Source organism: Pagrus major, chromosome 1 (genome assembly GCF_040436345.1).
Source record: "Pagrus major chromosome 1, Pma_NU_1.0".
Lineage (NCBI taxonomy): Eukaryota > Metazoa > Chordata > Actinopteri > Spariformes > Sparidae > Pagrus > Pagrus major.
The window spans coordinates 4,609,001-4,627,967 of record NC_133215.1 but is presented as its reverse complement, the minus strand read 5'-3'; the positions used below and the strand labels follow the sequence as shown (position 1 = coordinate 4,627,967).

General features: G+C 42.9%; 2 protein-coding genes across 2 annotated transcripts; one reads left to right on the top strand and one right to left on the bottom strand.

The window, feature by feature from the left end:
- Window positions 1-264: 264 nt before the first annotated feature.
- Window positions 265-8,156, top strand: LOC141002670 (sialoadhesin-like). Its single transcript, XM_073474046.1, has 11 exons — window positions 265-402; window positions 1,733-2,089; window positions 2,219-2,437; window positions 2,571-2,924; window positions 3,157-3,384; window positions 3,676-3,945; window positions 4,216-4,476; window positions 5,421-5,502; window positions 5,905-5,965; window positions 7,068-7,213; window positions 7,403-8,156. Exons 1-11 carry the CDS (start codon window positions 348-350, stop codon window positions 7,473-7,475), a joined length of 2,106 nt encoding a protein of 701 aa, XP_073330147.1. The 5' UTR covers window positions 265-347; the 3' UTR covers window positions 7,476-8,156.
- A 2,464-nt stretch (window positions 8,157-10,620) lies between these two features.
- On the bottom strand, window positions 10,621-13,958 carry LOC140995022 (rho-related GTP-binding protein RhoU-like). Its single transcript, XM_073464912.1, has 3 exons — window positions 13,688-13,958; window positions 13,440-13,498; window positions 10,621-11,975 (listed from the first exon to the last, which is right to left on the bottom strand). The coding sequence occupies exons 1-3, from the start codon at window positions 13,956-13,958 to the stop codon at window positions 11,487-11,489; spliced, it is 819 nt and encodes a 272-aa protein (XP_073321013.1). The 3' UTR covers window positions 10,621-11,486.
- Between the last annotated feature and the right edge of the window lie 5,009 nt (window positions 13,959-18,967).

The window sequence follows — 18,967 nt, the reverse complement described above, 5'->3', positions numbered from 1 at the left end:
GGCCTCCAGTCCTTTGGATCAATATCACATTTAGTGTTCAGTTTGCTGAGACGTCCATGTTTAACCTGCATTGTTTGTGAAGCAACAGTAAGAATCATTTCTTCATTTCATCTTGAGGGTTAAAAGAAATTTGTCTCTTCATACATGTTAATAATGTAAAAAGGAAGGAAGCCAGTTAACTACGCAATGTGTGTTTAAGACAAGTGTACCAACCAGAGAGAGACAAGCTGTCTTAAAATACCACATCTTCCCTTTTTGATGTAGAAGTGTTTGGTGAGATGAACTGACATTCAGTACTTCTCATGTATGTGATCGACCTGCTGATTTAACAGGCGTGAGGAGAAGCTATGAGTTTAACAGCAGCAGCGAGTGGATTTGTTGTCGTCCTTCTGTCTGCACAAGGTAATGTACGTCTACATTTATACTGTAAGACTGTTAGCATGGTGGGTTATATAGTAAAGACTTGATGTGTGATGTCATGCAGTGTGATGTGATCCCTGATACACCAGACATTCACTTGTCTTTCTTTATATTGAAGACTTTACAGGACGACCAGCACAGAGCTGGGTCTGTTTTTTACACCTGAGACATCTCTGTACACTTCTACCTTAAACTTTATAAACTGCACAGGTAGAGACAGTAAAGCTGTGTTTGTGTGGATGTACAGTGACTGTACATACTGTACTTTAACAAAGGAGAAATCTGAAGAGAAAAGAGAAATCTGTTAGATAAAATTAATCGCTCCATCATTCAAACTTCCTCCAAACTCAACTTGAGCCTGCGTTCGTACGTGTTAGAGGCTGGTCGATGTGCTGCGATAGCATAATTAACACAGGAACCAGAGTTCAGAAGTAACACCAGACGGTATCATGTCTTTCATGTCACGAGAAATTAAATATCATTAGAGTAACAAAGTGCACATTTTTGTATAAAGAATGACATTACAACGAGTGTGTAAAGTGGAGGTGTTGCTTGCATTTCTCTACAGCTCTCATTCACACTCTGCAGCAGCCTGACCACAGGAAGATGAGCAGCCAGCAGACACTTTTTTCATGCGTCACACACTTCTTATAAGTACTTCTCTCTAAGTACTGTGTTAAAGTACACAGTGTCAATACATTGTTGCTCCTTCACTGCAGCCTCTGTGTGATGTCCGTCCTCAGTGCTCTCAGAGATCATGTGCACATCTTTCACTGTTCCTTTGCTTTAAATATTCTCATGTAAACCTTAATGACTTGTACATTTCTCCAAACCTCTGTTGACTTTCATGAACCACACATACCACTGAAACTTGATTTACAGTATCAACCCATTTTTAAAACAGACCTTAAGAGAAACGTGTGATACAGAATAAGTCTAACGTACCGTTCTAGTTAAGATAACAGAGACTTAGTTAGGTTAGTGAAGGCACAGGAACCTCTGCACACACAGAAGCCTGTGACCCCGAGCATGACCTCAGGGTAACTCTACCTCCTCTGTAAGCAGAGTGGGAGATGTATATAGACAAATGTACTACTATGAACCTATGAGACTGAACATGTTAAAATTCCTTTACAAAACCGTCTGAAGGCTGCCTTTGCTCGCCCACCCCAAACACAGGTTTGTATGAAGAGAGCCACAGTATTTTGGGAAGTGTAGCTTCACAGACTGAAGCTCCTCCACTACAGTGAAAATCTGTCTCCTGATGATGTTTTGAGTCTGATTGTAGTTTCTGATGTTCTCTGTGTTACAGTGATACAGGGTCAGGATGACTGGGGAGTGACTTACAGCTCTACTGAGATCTGTGCCTTAAAAGGATCAACAGTGGAAATAAGCTGCACATACACATACCCATCCAGAATAGATGGTGGTGATACTGAAGTTAAGGAAACATTCTGGTTTACTAAACTGAGTGGAAATCAATCTGTGGATCTGAGTACAGACTCAGATTATCAAGGTCGTGTTGAGTACAGTTGTTATGAGAAGAGCTGCACTCTGAGAATCACAGACCTGAGAGAGAGCGACTCAGCTGAGTACAAGTTCAGCTTCATAACAAACCAACCAGGTGGGAGATATACTGGTTCACCTGGAGTCACTTTGAGGGTCACAGGTAACATTTTCATTCATATTTTAATTATTTCCAAATGTTCAACATCTAGACAACAATAATATAAATGTGTTGTGTGTGTATGTTGACAGTTTGTCTAAAATAACATTCTTGTTCCTTCTTCACATCCAGATCTCCAGGTGGATGTGGGCAGATCCTCATATTATGACCGGAGAGACCTGAAGTGTCACAGCAGTTGTCGTCTACCTGATCGTTCTTCCTACATCTGGTACAAAAGTGGAGAGAAAATTCAGTCACTAACATCTTCTACTCATTCAGTCTCCGATACTTATGGAGACAGTTATTCCTGTGCTGTTAAAGGACATGAGGATTTCCCCTCTCCTCAAGTGTGTGAGTTTACTACACTAACATAACACCATCTGATGGAGTCTTATAACTACATGTATTTTAATATGGAGACTCTCAGTGTGACTCTTCATCAACTCTGGTTTAAAAATGATCAAAACTTTGTTTTATCTTTCAGGTGTCAAAGGTCAAACCTGCAACAGAGTGATTTACACTGACAGAAGCATCTGTGCCTCCAAAGGCTCATCAGTGGACATTTCTTGCACTTACAGCAGTTTTAACATTATCAAGTCTAAATTCTGGTTCAGTCCTGAACGTTCTCATCAGTGGCAGAGTCCTTCACGACCTGAGGACCTCAGTAAAGACTCCCAGTTTGCAGGTCGTGTTCAGGTCCTTGAAACAGAGACAAGACGCTCCACTCTGAGAATCACTGACCTGACAGAGAGTGATTCAGCTCAGTATCGCTTTAAATTCAACACAACAAGCTTTGAATGGAGGAGTAGTTTACCTGGTACAACTCTGACTGTCACAGGTACTGATGAACACACACTGATGTAAAACATCAACATAGTACATTTAGAAACAGTGAACATGTTGAAAATGATGGATCATCATGAGTTTGTGTAATAATGACTGTTGTGTTGGCACTAATGTTCACTGCTAGTTCTAGGAATAGTAACTGTTGTGTTGTCGTGTGTGTACATCTGTCACTGATTTCTGTCAGAACCAGTGATAATAATATTGTTTCTTGTTCTCATATCCAGCTCTGCAGGTGCAGGTGACCAGAACAACAGTCCACCAGTCTGATACTGAGGCAGAGCTGAAGTGTCACAGCAGCTGCAGTCCAGCTGGTCGTCTTTCCTACGTCTGGTTCAAGAACGGACAGAAAGTCACAGGGGTGGAGACATCTTCTTTTAAAGGCCGGGTTTATCCTGGAGACATCATCTCTTGTGCTTTGAAAGGACATGAGAACTACGGCTCTCCTTCAGTCTGTGAGTTTGATCCACTGTATCAGGAAAAAGACATGCATACACACTGGCTGCAAATTACAGACAGACACATGTGTAAAGTAGTAAAAGTACAAATCATATTTCTTGGCAGTCAGTTTCCACCAGGAGGAGTCTGACCAGGGACAGCTCCACGATCAGCTCTCTACACAGCCACTGTGACAAATAGAGACAATTACAATAGAAACAGAGAAAGATACATTTCAATCACAACAGTCAATTGTCTGTGAAAACATATTCTAATGTTTCATTATTACATGTTCATATCTCCTCCAGATGCTCCAAAGCTTCCCTCTGTGTCAGTGAGTCCCTCTGCTGAGATAGTGGAGGGCAGTTCAGTGACTCTGACCTGTAGCAGTGATGCTAACCCAGCAGCTAACTACACCTGGTACAAGAAGAATGGAGATCCAGACCTTCAACCTCTCAGTAAAGAACCACAGCTTGTCTTCAGCTCCTTCCAGTCCTCTGACTCTGGAGAGTATTACTGTACAGCTGAGAAGGAGCTGGGGAGGAGGACGTCTGAATACATCTCTATTAATGTGACATGTGAGTGCAACAGTTCATTTAAAAATAACAGATTAAATGTGTCCAGTCTTTGCAGGAGAAGATTTTACTGTCATGTCTACGTTCTTGTGCTCCACATTCTCAGTGTGCTGTAATTCACTGAGCAGCTCCAGGAGACTTGAGGAGTTTTATGCTGTTTTGGGACCCAGATTCAAACAGTGCTACACACAGCTGTTCACACTCTATGGTTTAAATACTACACAATCTATTGTTGTAACACACATTTAACCTGTTCTCTTAATACATCTCCAGATGCTCCAAAGCTTCCCTCTGTGTCAGTGAGTCCCTCTGCTGAGATAGTGGAGGGCAGTTCAGTGACTCTGACCTGTAGCAGTGATGCTAACCCAGCAGCTAACTACACCTGGTACAAGGAGAATGAAGACTCACCAAAAGCATCAGGACAGATCTTCACCATCACTGACTTCAGAGCTGAACACAGTGGGAATTATTACTGTGAAGCCCAGAACAGAAGAGGACGTCATAACTCCACCTTACAGCTGATTGTTGTGGCAGGTGAGTTATTAATTCCCCAACATGATCATTTATTGTTTGTGAAACCTTTGACAAAACCAACCCAAAATCCATTGTTTTTTATGATAAGCCGTTTAGGCCAGAAATACATACTTGACGTACGTATGTAAACGTCTGTATGACTTTCTATAAAAGTATGTTTGTATGTAAAAGTGAGTATGTATGTATGTATGTATGTATGTATGTGTTAGGCATCAACATTGTGACAGGTCTAGGTTTTATCATGCAGGTAGTCAGAGGGACAATGCCTCAGGACAGATGCACCAATCTTGTTAGCAACTTAACTCATGGTGCAACTCATCTTTTTCCATAAAATTAACTATAGTCCATTTTAACATTTAAAAAGAACGACAACACTGAATTCTGCATAGGTAACATTAGAGTTATCTAGAACACTCATAAACAGTTTGTCTGGCTTTCAGCCCAAAATGCATTGCCTCAAGGCATGCTGGGGAAACTCTGGCCACCTATTCAACAACTGAGTTGAGTGTCAATGTAACCGGATGTAGGATGGTGATGACGTTGGAGGTCATTAACCTGAACCGGAAGTTGCTGCCACAATATGGCGCTGTGGGGATTTATTTACACGTGAAGGAGCTAGCCCTCTGACTCCCTGCACGATAAAACTGCATGATAAAACTGATATTCTCACTCTTACATATATACAGACTCACTTTTACATACATACATAAATACTCACTTTTACATATATACATACTCAACTCGCACAAATATGCATTCTCACACACATATACACTACTGAGAGTATGCATGTATGTGCTCAGTACCAGTATATATGTATATGCAAGTGAAGTATGTATTTTTGTCCTTAACGGCTTCTCATAAGTTTTGCGCAACTTACAATCATGTTTGGATCCAATAACTCCTGTAACTTCCAGTGTTTGTGCTCTGTCACTGTTTTCCAGCTACATGGAAGTTACCCGTTGCTCTCTCAACCACTGCTGTGTTGCTGGTCTTCATATTTCTCTTGGTCTTGTTCTGCATCAGGTGAGCAGTTCAGTTTCTCTGTGATTGAATTTACTTTGCATCATAAAGGAAATACTTACATATGTACAATGAAAGAGTTATTGGCCCTCTAGTCCCTATGATATAAAGCTTGTTTTAAGAAGAACATGTGTTGAAGTACCCCAGTAGCTCAGTTAGTAGAGCGTGCGCCTCATGTACAGAGGCTGCAGTGGCCCTGGGTTTGAATCTGACCTGTGGCCCAGAGCCTTTCAAAAAGTGGGCAGTCGCTGCATCGCTCGAGAACAGCGACCATTTATTCTCTAAATGTGCATTTGAGCATTATATGAATGTATGCCTGAAAAAATATGAACCTATCCTGTGAAGTCTGTGATGAGTTAAGTTTTTCATTTGTTTCTTTGTTCGGACCTTTTATCCTCTCGTCAGAAGAGTGAGGTCTTCACAACACCCGTCTGAGGCTGAGGAGAGACCAGACAACAGAGCACAGGTATAAACAGAAACATGCTACCTTGTCCTTCTTTGCCTACTTTCTTCACCCACATGAATCACTTCCTTCTCCTTCAATCACCCTCTCATACTTTTGTATGTGAACCTCAACTCATGACCAGAATTAAGATAATGTGAAGGATTAGCTGCAGTGGAAGGTCAGAATGTTATACTGACTTTAAAACTTGTGAACTTGTCCTTTAAATACCCACAATAAATGAAATAATTTTAATATTTACAACATTAATGAGGTGATAATACAAACTCAGAAATATTTATTATTTCCATAAGTGAATAATCAAGCTGTTCTCAGAAGAAAATAAGGTCCCAGAACACTGTTTGAAGCTAGAAAGGTGGCAGGGTCCGCCACATATAAACAAAGTAAAACAGTATAAACTGTGTTGTCCTTTAAGGTCAGTTTGTTTATTCAGTTTATTCAGTCATGAACACAAAGAGAGTTTGTTTATTTAGTTTGTTTGGACAGAAAAATAATCAGTCAATGAAGATCTTTCTCTTCTGATTAAAATTCCCTCCCCAAAACTACGTAGTGCTCCTTTAAAGACCATACGGGACTCCATGTATATGGTTGTAAATAATGTGTTTTGAATGAATATTGTGACCTCTGCTGGTGAGCAGTAGGTAGTGCAATAACAAAAACAAGCTTCAGGATCACACACGTCTATGTCTCAGCAAATTAGGCTGAAAACTCTCCACTTTTTAGTTAATTGAATGGTGATTTGATGCAACAGCGCAGTAAATGTTTTATTTACTACCTTAAAGGGCCAGTTCACCCCTGTAGTTTTATTTATCCAGATTGTTTTGCTGTGAGTAGTTGAGTTTTGGAGTTATCAGCCGCAGAGATGTCGGCCTTCTCTCCAATATAATGGAATTAGACGGCACTTCGCCTCGACCTTGTTGTGAACAGTTTCATTATCTTGAGTAGCCAGCTCATGATTTCTGGAAAGAGAGATTGCTGTAGAGTTTTTAAATGTATTTTTTGGGACACAAGCCGAGCATCTAGTTCCATTATATTGGGTTAGGGTTTCTTTGTCAAGAGTTTGAATACATGGAAAATGTAAAAGTCCTCTTGTCCCTGTGGCCAGCAGAGAGAAGAGCTTCACTACGGCAGCGTACGATTCACAAGGACCCAGGCAGACGCTCTCTACTCAAACTTCAGCCCAGCTCGGCCCCACAGGAACGAGGAGGAGAGTGTTGTATACGCGAGTTCAAACTTCATCAGGGCCTCAGGGTGAGCAGCTCCTCACACAGGAGAATCTTTGCTGCTGTTTGAGTTTTAATGAAATACAAATTACGTTTGAAGGCTGTTGCATGTGTCTGTTATATTCTAAACTGAATTTCATGATTTTTGAGGTTTCTTGTTAATTATTTTACCATTTTTTCAACAAACTATTTTAATTTCTGTTTAATTCCTTCACAGAACAAACCATCAGGCAGCTATGGAGGATCCATCTGCACTGTACAGCAGAGTTATCAAAAGCCCCCGAGTGTGACGACAGCATGGATCTGTGGGTTGTATTGATGGATCTTTTCTTCACTGATGGTTTGACTAAGAACGCAGCGTTGGGGCAACATTATTTCATTTATACCTCATTTATATTAATGAGGGTAGACTGAACATTAGAAACACCTCTCAGTGTAACACATGCAGTTCCACACAATGACCACAACACCTTCCTGCAACTGTTTAAACATAAATGAAACATTATAACTTTCATGAAGGCAGAATTTATTACAGGACTGTTGTCAGACTGTGTTAGTTTTGCTTTAGTGTATATAATAAAACTCCATCTGACTGTAGTTACAGCAGATTGCTTTTTTTCACTATTTTAATGATCACAACTGTTTATATCGCAAGTCAAATATCCTTTATATATATTCATATGCATATTTTCTGAATTTGTATTTTTACTGCATTGAAATCTCAGCTCATTATTATTAACTGTCTATACTGCTGTATGTATTTATCTACTTTGAAAACTGTTTGTTTATATTTGTCACGTTTTCGTCATCCTGCATGGAAAATAGCAAGTAAGACTCAAAGAAAAAACGTATGTCTCTGACTGTATGTTGGCTGAATGACCAAAACATTTTTTTTTTGTATTTTCTTTCACATTTTCAGCCTTTTGACTTTGGATATGTATTCAGGTCTGATTAAACAGAAGCTTTATCACATCATTTTGTTGTTGTGTCCGATATGAAAAGCACTCAATCATTTTGGGACATGAATTGACTTTGAAAAAGATCATTTCAGATAAACTGGGGTTTTACCAACCTGTACAACAGTTTATGTTTGCAGGACAGTTATTCCTCTCTGAGCTGCAGTTAACGACAAGAGTGAAAACCGCAGATTTTGTCTTCAAACAGTCCGAACTACAGTTTAATTGAGACATGAGCTACTGTAAACACACAGAGCAGTATATGTGTGCAGGTGATGGTTGTTGTATAAAATATGAACTCTGTCCTGAGGTGAACAGCAGCCAGATGTCCAGAGAGGTAACCACACCTGCCTTTTAAAACCTCTCAAGCTGTCCGGTGTCTGTGAGGGAATTTAGGGCGGATTAAGTGAGGTCACCTGTTAAAGTGAACCGGTCTCCTCTAATGTCTCTGGACAGGGTGCTGCTCACAATGCCAGCTGCCATATGTCACATACAACCAACTCTACAAACTTACGGAGTGGTGGTTTCATTTATCTGCTTTATGATTCACCACTTATGAGCTTTGAGTTCAGTTCAGGTTTTCTTACTGTGACTTAAATGGCCATTTATTTTGTCATTGTAACACTTTCTTGTGTCTGTTTAAGGCCTAAACATATTTTTGTCCTATAATATACAGCACATGGACATAAAGTGCAAATTAATAATCAAGAGACTAATAGATACAAACGTAAAGTCCAGCCTAACCTTTTTTTTTTTTTTTTTAGGTTTTATCCCTTTTTTTGAGGATGTGTTACTTGTGTGATGGCTCGGACACATCATGGGGACTTCCCAACAATGTAAATAATTCAACTTTAGGAATAACACTTGGTTTAAGGTGAATGATATATCTACTGTTAGACAGAGGTGGCAAAAGTACACACAATCTTTACTCAAGTAGAAGTTATAAAGTACAGGCTCTGAAATGAAGCTCATGTCATATTAATATAATTCAAAGACAATTAAAGTTAAAGGTAGAATCAGCAGGATTTGTCCCAGTTGTTCCTAAACACACCACAAAGATAGTTGATTGTTGAGTCTCATTCTCGGGTTGGTAAAGTGTCCCGAGCAGAGTCCTCTGAGTTTCAGTGTTATAAATACATTTCCCTCACGTACAGGTTGCATATAAGACCTAGATTCCCCCCTTGAAGATGGAGGAATCTGCCTCTTCTTCCTTTTCAAGGTGTGAGGCCTCCATGGGGAGAGAATCAGGCTCCATATGCCGGTCTAATCCGGTCCAGGTGGTCCTGTCTGCTCCTATTAGAGGAGGCTGCGACCAGAGGAGCCTCCAGCAGGCCGCCTCTGAATCAAAGAGGAAAGCTGGTGATACTCTGCTTACACTGAGATTACAGGAAAATGACCCGGGAGACGCTCTGACTCTGGCTGCCTGACTCTGACACTGTATGAGGTAATGATGCATTTCTATGCATGCAAGTCCGACTGCTCAGTAGCTGGTCGGGAGGATCAGAGAGCTGATGAGAAAATCAACGACACTTGATCCCTATTAACCTGTCAACATGTCCCGTTGTTGTCTGGCGAAGGATCAAGAGCAGAAGTCGTGGGGCACTGAAGAAGCAGGCGAGTGCTGCTCCAGTGTTTGCATACAATTTATCCATCATGGTCATGTGGAAGGTGATTATAGCTCCCATATTTATTGTGTCATTTATTTATATTTTATGTTAATTAGTTATTTTGTCCTGTTTCTTTTTTATTTGCCACTCAGACACTTTTTACTTTGCTTTTTGAATTATGAGCTGCTGTATGAAGTGACTTTCCCCGGTGCAGGATTATTAAAAAAAAGAAAAATCACACTGATATTTGTTTTTTTTTACCTTGAAATGCTTCTTTTTTTGTTGACAAATGTAATAATCATGTAAACAGTTGTTATAAACTTTAATCAAGGCTTCTGAGCATATTCCATGATCAGTGACGGCGATGAAAATATAAATATATAAATACATAGATAAATAATGAACCTACAAACTTACAGTCAAAGTACTAGTGATGTTGGGGTGTAATGTGACAAACAACACACACATCGAGTCAAAAACCAAGTTTAGCTCTCCGGTCAAACCGAACCCTGGTCTGAAAACATTTGTTTTAACCTCCTGGGAGTCTCAGACGGGTGGGGTTACCTACATCGAGGCAGGAGAAGTAAATATCGAAGCAGAAGAGGCTGAGACTTCCTGACATTTAGGCTCAAAAATCTTTGGATACTACACTTCCCAAAATGCAACTTGGTAGCACCTCTCAATAAAACCTCTCTGTCTGGTAAATAAATGCTTTTAAACTCTGCGCTCTCAGTGTGTCATCAACATTTAACGACCGTCTTCACAGGTTGTGTTGAACTCCTCACTACTCACTACTACTCACACTTGGCCTCTCAGTCTGGGAAGTTGAGCTGCAGCCCCGTCACCAGGATAACATTTTGGCAGTAATCGTCTCTGCAAACCACGGATATGTTCAAGTTTATATGTGTCATGCATGTTGACGTTTCTACGATATGCGTCACATCAGGTTCACATGACATGTTTGTGAGTTGACTTTCATGTCAGGAGGTTGAGGGGATGGCGGTAGACTTACGACCAAGCCAGTGACAACTGTTCAAGATGCCCTTTAAACATTTGTATGTGTTTGATGTGTTTTCTGGGATTTGTGGTGTCCGTTTCCCTCCTGTGTTCTTGTTCTTGTGCTCCTCACCAGCCTGATTTTCCCTCCACACCTGTCTGGCATCTATCTAATTAGCCCAGCCCTGTTACCAGTGGTTTCCCACTCACAACCCTCACCTGTGTCTCTCGGCCTCACTCCACCTGCACCTCATCCCCTCGTTAGTTTAGTTTGTATTCAAGTCTAGACATTAACTCAGTCTTTGTCAAGTCATTTGCTGTGTTCACCTGTTTCTGTTGGGATCCTGAGTAAAACGTAGATATTCCTGCCTACTGTTTCCTGCAGTTCAGTTCTCTTTCTCTGCTCCAGCGTGACAAAAACATGTTTTTCTAACAAAATGTTTTTTGTGCTTAAACCTAACCAGACCACGAGCACAGCGTAGTCGCAATATAACTCTGAAAAGTGAACCAAAAGGGAAATGTAAAGTCGCAGCATATCCGTGTTTTGCAGAAACGTACATTGCCAACATTTATTCTGCTGATGAATGAATTGACAAACCTGCAGCTCTGAGCTCGTTCTGGACCTTGCTATGTTTACCTGTGTGGTGATACTCGCCACCCGCCTGCCACCCTCTGTTGAAAAGCTGAAACAAACCAAATCTAGACAGTATTTGAAACATGATGTGACCCAGGTCTGTTGTGTTCACTTGAAGTCACAGCTCTTCTCTCCCATCAGACAGTTGATTTTCTTCCACCAGGTCTCCGAGAGGCTCTTGATCTTATCTGGCGTCTTCTTCCTCAGAGTCAGCCTCTGCTGCTGGACGCTACAACTGTCTGTCTGCTGGATGCTGGCCAGGATGGCCGAATCAAAAGCGTCCTTCAGGTTCTTCTGGGTCAGAGCCGAGCACTCGGCAAAGCCCACTGCCCCGATCTCCTGGGCGAGCTGCTGGCCCTCCTCGGTGCCCACCGGCCGCTCCTGGATCTGTGCCAGGTGGATCAAGACCTGGACGTCCTCCCTCAGGTCCAGCTGGGTGCCTACGAGGACCAGAGGCGCACCAGGACAGTGCTGACGGATCTCGGGAACCCATCTGGTGATCAGGTTGCGGAATGAGCAGGGGCGGACCACGCTGTAGCAGAGGAGGAAGACGTCGGCGTTCTTGTAGCACAGCGGCCGGAGGCGGTCCAGCTCGTCCTTCAGACAGAGAGACCAGGTTAGAAGAAACATGGCTACTTAAAGAACAAGGCTGGAATTGTTCTCTATATTTCTAATTCTGAGCAAATCCCATGAAAAGATCAAAACCAACAATATGTTAGTGTCTCTCAATACTTTGATCTGATATCACCATGTTCTGCTCTGAAAAAACCCTAAAAATAATAAGTGAACAAACACGGACTCAAACCTCATCTAACTGACGGCCTCACTACTTGAAGACGGACCAGCTGAATTTGGTTGCAGATTCAGATGTTGTCTCTGATAATAAATTGTCTGAAACTGAAACAGGACTCAAAATCCTGGCTAGCAGGTTTTTATCAAAAGTTGGATTTATCTGGTCTTAAGTTGTCTTATCAGAGGAAATAGTTAACTTTACATTTTGTCTGTTCTAACAAACAGAATAAAGGGTTTATCAGATCTGAAACAGGATCAGCAGCAGCTTTGGATGTTTAGAATACAGTTTAGTCTAAGTTTGATTAATCTATGTAGTTTTATTGTACCTACAAAACTATTTTCACATACAAATTAAAAGTTTTATACACTTGAAAACAGTGTTCAAGCTCTCCAAAATAATGTATTAACATTTTGTGAAGTGTGTACCAGACAGGGGTGGTTTAGACAGGGAAAAAAGGCACTTATTTACTGTTTAAAACTGAGTTTGGACAATATTTATTTGACTTCAGACCTGTTTTTTAAAACAGAGTATCTGGCCACGCAGATGGTTTTGGTTTAATGTTCTTTATGTCTTTGTAAATCTCCTGTTTTCCCAAAGTAGTGTTTTATAAAATGTGTTGAAAATACGTTCTGTGATTCTCCGGAGTGACAGGGACAACATGTTGCTATAGTTCAGATAAATCCACCCTTTAACTTGCCTTCATGATGCAAAAGACAGACAGGTGTTGCATTTTTTCTTTTCAATTTATGTTTAAAAAGACACTTAAACTTCTTCACCATGTTATTGTTGGATGTTAAAAGGGATGCTCCTGATAGGAAAGGTTGGATGGTGGATAAAACACTTTCAACACTCAGCCAGAAGTAGGTGAAGGAGCTCACAGGGTGACAGACGGGGGCAAAACTGGCTTCATGCCTGCAGGGGGCGATGTAAACTGTGGAGTTACAGGACTACTTGGCACTTAAACTAAAGGGGTCTTAAAGGATTTCAGTCCAGGACTAAAAGCAGGCTGCAGGGGGCAACCAACACAAACACAGCGAGAACTGCTACTTACTGACAAATACTTATAGATCAATGATGACTTACATTGATTGATCCATCAACCAGCCCCCATTTCTATCATGAAAAACCGCAGGAAGGGAAAAAAGAAGTGAAACTGAGTGATTAGGGGAAATGTAATACAGCTGCATGTTCAGGTATGTTAGTAGATGTTACTTTATGTGGGCTCTTCGTGGTTATATTCAAAGTGACAGAGAGAAGGTGCAGCTCACCTGTCCAGCCATGTCACAGAGCTGCAGCCTCACTGGTTTTCCGTCGACCACAACCATCACTGAGAAGATAAAGAAGGCTCTTACTGTACAGTTTGTGTTTCACATGTTTTAACATTATCTACGTGAATCCATCTACAGGCTTTAAAACGAAAAATACTGGCATGTGACGACTTTCAGTCGTGCGTAAAACTCGTGCGTAAAACTCGTGCGTAACGCTCAAAATCAGACACAGTGAAGTCAAGGTTTACCGGTGAAGTTGTCAAACGCTGTCGGAACATATTCTGTCGGGTATCCATTGGTGGTGTAGCTGACGATGAGGCTGGTCTTGCCCACGGCTCCGTCTCCAACCAAGACGCAGTTCACCTTGCGCTCAGGTGCGGAGCCGGACCGCCGGCGCTTCACGCTCAGAGGGAAGTCCCGGTTCTTCAAGAGCCGCGGCGGGGTCGGGGGAGCGTCTACTCCGCACATCGGTTCCGACACACGGCGCGGCTTCTGCTTCACGACCTCCTGAGGCAGCATGGCTCTGCCTTCTGACAGGGAGCGGGTTTTGTTTAGAGGCTCCCCGCGCGCTCCATCTTCTCACAACCCACGTGTATCTGCTGCTGTTTAGTTTGTTTAAACTGCGAACACAAAGCGCCAAACGACATTTAAGGTGTGATTCAAGTGAACCGAGGCAGAGATGTTTGAAGCGCGCAGCGGCACAGCCGTCGGGTTTCTCCGCTCAGCAGGAGCTCCTGATTGGCATTCTCCCTACATCTGTTGTGGTCGTGATTCATAAGAGGCTTACCGAGCAGAGCACCATATGAAGCTCCAGAGCTTTCCAAGTGAAATGAACTAAGCCTACTGGAAGCCTTTATCCCATGGGGTAAAATATACAGTATGTCACCCTCTTTAGCCAATTAAAAGATAGAAATAAAAGTCTAAACTTTCATATTGATCGTGCATTTATTCATCTTGTGGAGTAGAGGGGGGGCTACACAATAAACACACAGGTTGAGTTTTAAGTTTTATCCTTTTTTTTAATATTACAAAAATCCATGGAGATGGATTACAAACTATATCAAATAAAATAAATGATCTTTAACTATAAAAATCCTCCCATATGGAGCTCCTTGAGACAAATTCTGCCCTCAGTGCTGAATACATTTGAGAAAATATCAAATAAATGACAATTAATGACAATCACACATAAATAATCACTCTGTTTTATTTTTCTTTATCAGTCTGATTCACTGCTTCCGTCCAGTTAATCAATCAACCCTATAGTTCATTTCCACCAAGACTGTTTATAGGAAAAACATGTAGAGGTGATGTGGCGCACTGACGCCCCCTAGTGGTGGAGTCACGTCAGCTGCGGGTACTGAAGGACTGTGTGCAGGATGAATCATCCTTCCTGTCACTGTAACCAGCAACAAATAAACAGCTTCCACAGACAGACAGACACACAGGGAGCCTGAAGCTGAAAACAGATTAGGACATCAGAAGAGGAGAGGCTGCTGTGAACACCCTGAACAGAATACTCAAGAAAACACGGAAACCTCATTGATGGTTTTAATGTGCTGTTTTTATGATCCTCATCGAGCCAGAACTTAATGAGGAACATAAACGAATCACACAGCTGCATGGCCTCCTAATCCGGCTATCAAACATGTCTTTGACATGTGAGGGAATTTTATTTAATGGTTCAACTAATATGGAGGTTTTTTAAGAGCTGAAACAGCAACACTGATATTCAGTTAAGGATGTGATCCTTTTTACAGCTTCCCATTTAAAAAGTCAGATGAGGTGGAGTGCGAGAAGCTTAAAATACAGAATATAATATAAAAATTGTTGATTATGATTGTTTCTACATTAGAAAAAGCTCAACGTGGCCTGATTTATACTCACTAACCGGGTTTTGATTCTCTCATTACAGAGGAGATGAGCAAAATCACAAAAGCCAGCCTGCGTCTTCATTTCTCCTGGAGGCTTCAGAGCGACGACACAGTGAGAGAGCAGCAGCCTATATGTGTGTGTGTGTGTGTGTGTGTGTGGGAGGCAGACTGTGTTGCCATGCATTGAGCAGCACCAAAAAACACCAGTGAGTGGGAGTGAAACCATACGCACCAGCAAAGAACAAGACACCTTCTCACACACACAGACACACACCATGCAGCTCCACTGTGTGGTGTTTAATTGTTATTCCACCTTCTGAGTTACCACACTGGTCTCTACTGCAGACAGTTTTGATTATATCTGTCTGAGATTTATTATTCCACTGAAAACAGTGTGTTTTACCCAGTTTTCTCTTCTACACTGAAGCACATTTACTGTAACTTTTTGCAGCATTACTTTGTTAACGTAATCTTATATCTAAATTATTTTAGCCCCATTTATTAATTGTAAGGTTGTGATTTGTGTGTCTGCTACAGTGCATACAAGAAACCAGAATAAATAATGTGGGGACTGAGGTGGCATGATATCCAGGTGAGACAAAGGGGAGTGTGGTGGCATGACATCCAGTCAAGATGAAGAGGAGTGTGGTGGCATGACATCCAGTCAAGATGAAGGGGAGTGTGGTGGCATGACATCCAGGTGAGATGGAGGGGAGTGTGGTGGCATGATATCCAGGTGAGATGGAGGGGAGTGTGGTGGCATGATATCCAGTCAAGATGAAGGGGAGTGTGGTGGCATGACATCCAGTCAAGATGAAGGGGAGTGTGGTGGCATGACATCCAGGTGAGATGGAGGGGAGTGTGGTGGCATGATATCCAGGTGAGATGGAGGGGAGTGTGGTGGCATGACATCCAGGTGAGATGGAGGGGAGTGTGGTGGCATGATATCCAGTCAAGATGAAGGGGAGTGTGGTGGCATGACATCCAGTCAAGATGAAGAGGAGTGGGGTGGCATGATATCCAGTCAAGATGAAGGGGAGTGTGGTGGCATGACATCCAGTCAAGATGAAGGGGAGTGTGGTGGCATGATATCCAGTCAAGATGAAGGGGAGTGTGGTGGCATGACATCCAGTCAAGATGAAGGCGAGTGTGGTGGCATGATACCCAGTCAAGATGAAGGCGAGTGTGGTGGCATGATACCCAGTCAAGACAAGGGGGAGTGTGGTGGCATGATATCCAGTCAAGACAAGGGGGAGTGTGGTGGCATGATATCCAGTCAAGATGAAGGGGAGTGTGGTGGCATGATATCCAGTCAAGACAGGGGGAGTGTGATGGCATGACATCCAGTCAAGACAAGGGGGAGTGTGGTGGCATGACATCCAGTCAAGACAAGGGGGAGTGTGGTGGCATGATATCCAGTCAAGACAAGGGGGAGTGTGGTGGCATGATATCCAGTCAAGACAAGGGGGAGTGTGGTGGCATGATAGCCAGTCAAGACAAGGGGGAGTGTGGTGGCATGATATCGAGGTGAGATGGAAGGGAGAGTGATGGCATGATATCCAGTCGAGATGAAGGGGAGTGTGATGGCATGATATCCAGTCGAGATGAAGGGGAGTGTGGTGGCATGATATCCAGTCGAGATGAAGGGGAGTGTGATGGCATGATATCCAGTCAAGACAGGGGGAGTGTGATGGCATGATATCCAGTCAAGATGGAGGGGAGTGTGGTGGCATGATACCCAGTCAAGATGGAGGGGAGTGTGGTGGCATGATATCCAGGTGAGATGGAAGGGAGTGTGATGGCATGACATCCAGTCAAGATGAAGAGGAGTGTGGTGGCATGATATCGAGGTGGGATGGAAGGGAGTGTGATGGCATGATATCCAGTCGAGATGAAGGGGAGTGTGGTGGCATGATATCCAGTCGAGATGAAGGGGAGTGTGATGGCATGATATCCAGTCGAGATGAAGGGGAGTGTGGTGGCATGATATCCAGTCAAGACAGGGGGAGTGTGGTGGCATGATATCGAGGTGGGATGGAAGGGAGTGTGATGGCATGATATCCAGTCAAGACAGGGGGAGTGTGGTGGCATGATATCCAGGTGAGATGAGGGTATTGAGTTTGCACGATATCTAGGTGGGACGGAGTGGGTTGTCATGGCATGATAATCACACAAGATGGAGGGGAGTGTGGTGGTGTGATAACCAGGTGAAACAGAGGGGATTGTGGTGGCGTGCCATCTAGGCGAGACCACTGTTCACTTCCTGTGTCATCTAATAAAACTGGGTAATTTTAGCGACCATTGGGAAATTTTCCAGCCGCGTTTGTGGCAACTGGGGCAAAAACAGGTATTTTAAGCCAAAGCACGATATTTTCCTCATCTTGAATAGTTTTTTGCCCAAACATTAAGCACAGCATTGTCACAACATACAGTAAATTTGAAACATAAAGAATCGTACTGTTGAACATGTAAAGAAATATAAAGCTTCAACATATCCGTGGTTTGCAGACACGTCCGGTGCCAACATTATTCTTCTGGAGTTTGGGTTGTTAAAGAGATGAAGACTGCAAAAAATGTCCTCATTCCCAATGTCTCAAACTAAAACTTGATCCTGTAAAGATATTCGTACAAGAGCAAACTGTCTCTCAACTCCTCAACCGTGTGAATCTGCTAAAAATAAGCTTTAACCAGGCGCTGACATCACTGCTGCTTAACAGGATTAATGAAGAGTCAGAGAAAAACAACAGCTCTGTGAATGGAGACATCGGGCAGCCCTGCTCCAGGAGCTGGCACAAAACCCAGAAAGCCATAAACCCTGTCAACACACACACACACACACACACACACACACACACACACACACACACACACACATGTAACATACAAAGCTGCCATTCTACTCATGTACAAACAGTCTCCCTCCTCCTCCTCCTCCAACATCTGATAAACTAGACACCTAATCAGAATCTTTGGGGTCCCCGGGCCTCCTATTGGAGTTTTCAGACCAGGCAAATACATTAACTCAATTTAGAGTTTGGGATTAAGGATCACCCCTCCCCCCTTGTAATACACACACACACACACACACACACACACACACACACACACACACACACACACACATAAATACAACAAAACACACCATCCACCCTCCTCCTCCTCTGCCTTTCCTCCTTCTCTCATCTCTCTTTTTGATGGGATCAGCTGAGCGCTACATTCTCCTCTTCCTCCCCTGCAGCCTCTCTCCCTCTCCCTCTCTCTCTCCCTCTCTCTCCCTCTCTCTCCCTCTCCCTCGGGGGACCGGGGTGCTCGGACTCTATAGTTATGGGCCGGGGCCATCTGTCACCGTGCGCATTCACGCAGCCACCAGAAGGCCGCAACATGTGCAGATTTAAATGGAGAACCCAACTTTCCCAGGACACACAGGCCTGACCCCGGCAGCCGCGGCAACCTCCCCCTCCTCCTCCTCTTCCTCCTCCCTCCCCATCACCCCGTGCCTCACCCCTCCTCCTCTCCTCTCCTCCGTCCCACGACCATCACCAGCACCATCCTGCATCCCTAAAAACCCAGACCCCACCCACCTGCCACACCCTCCTCCAACACCACCAAGAAATACTGTCTGCATGTGAATCAGTGAATTACAGCCCCCCCATC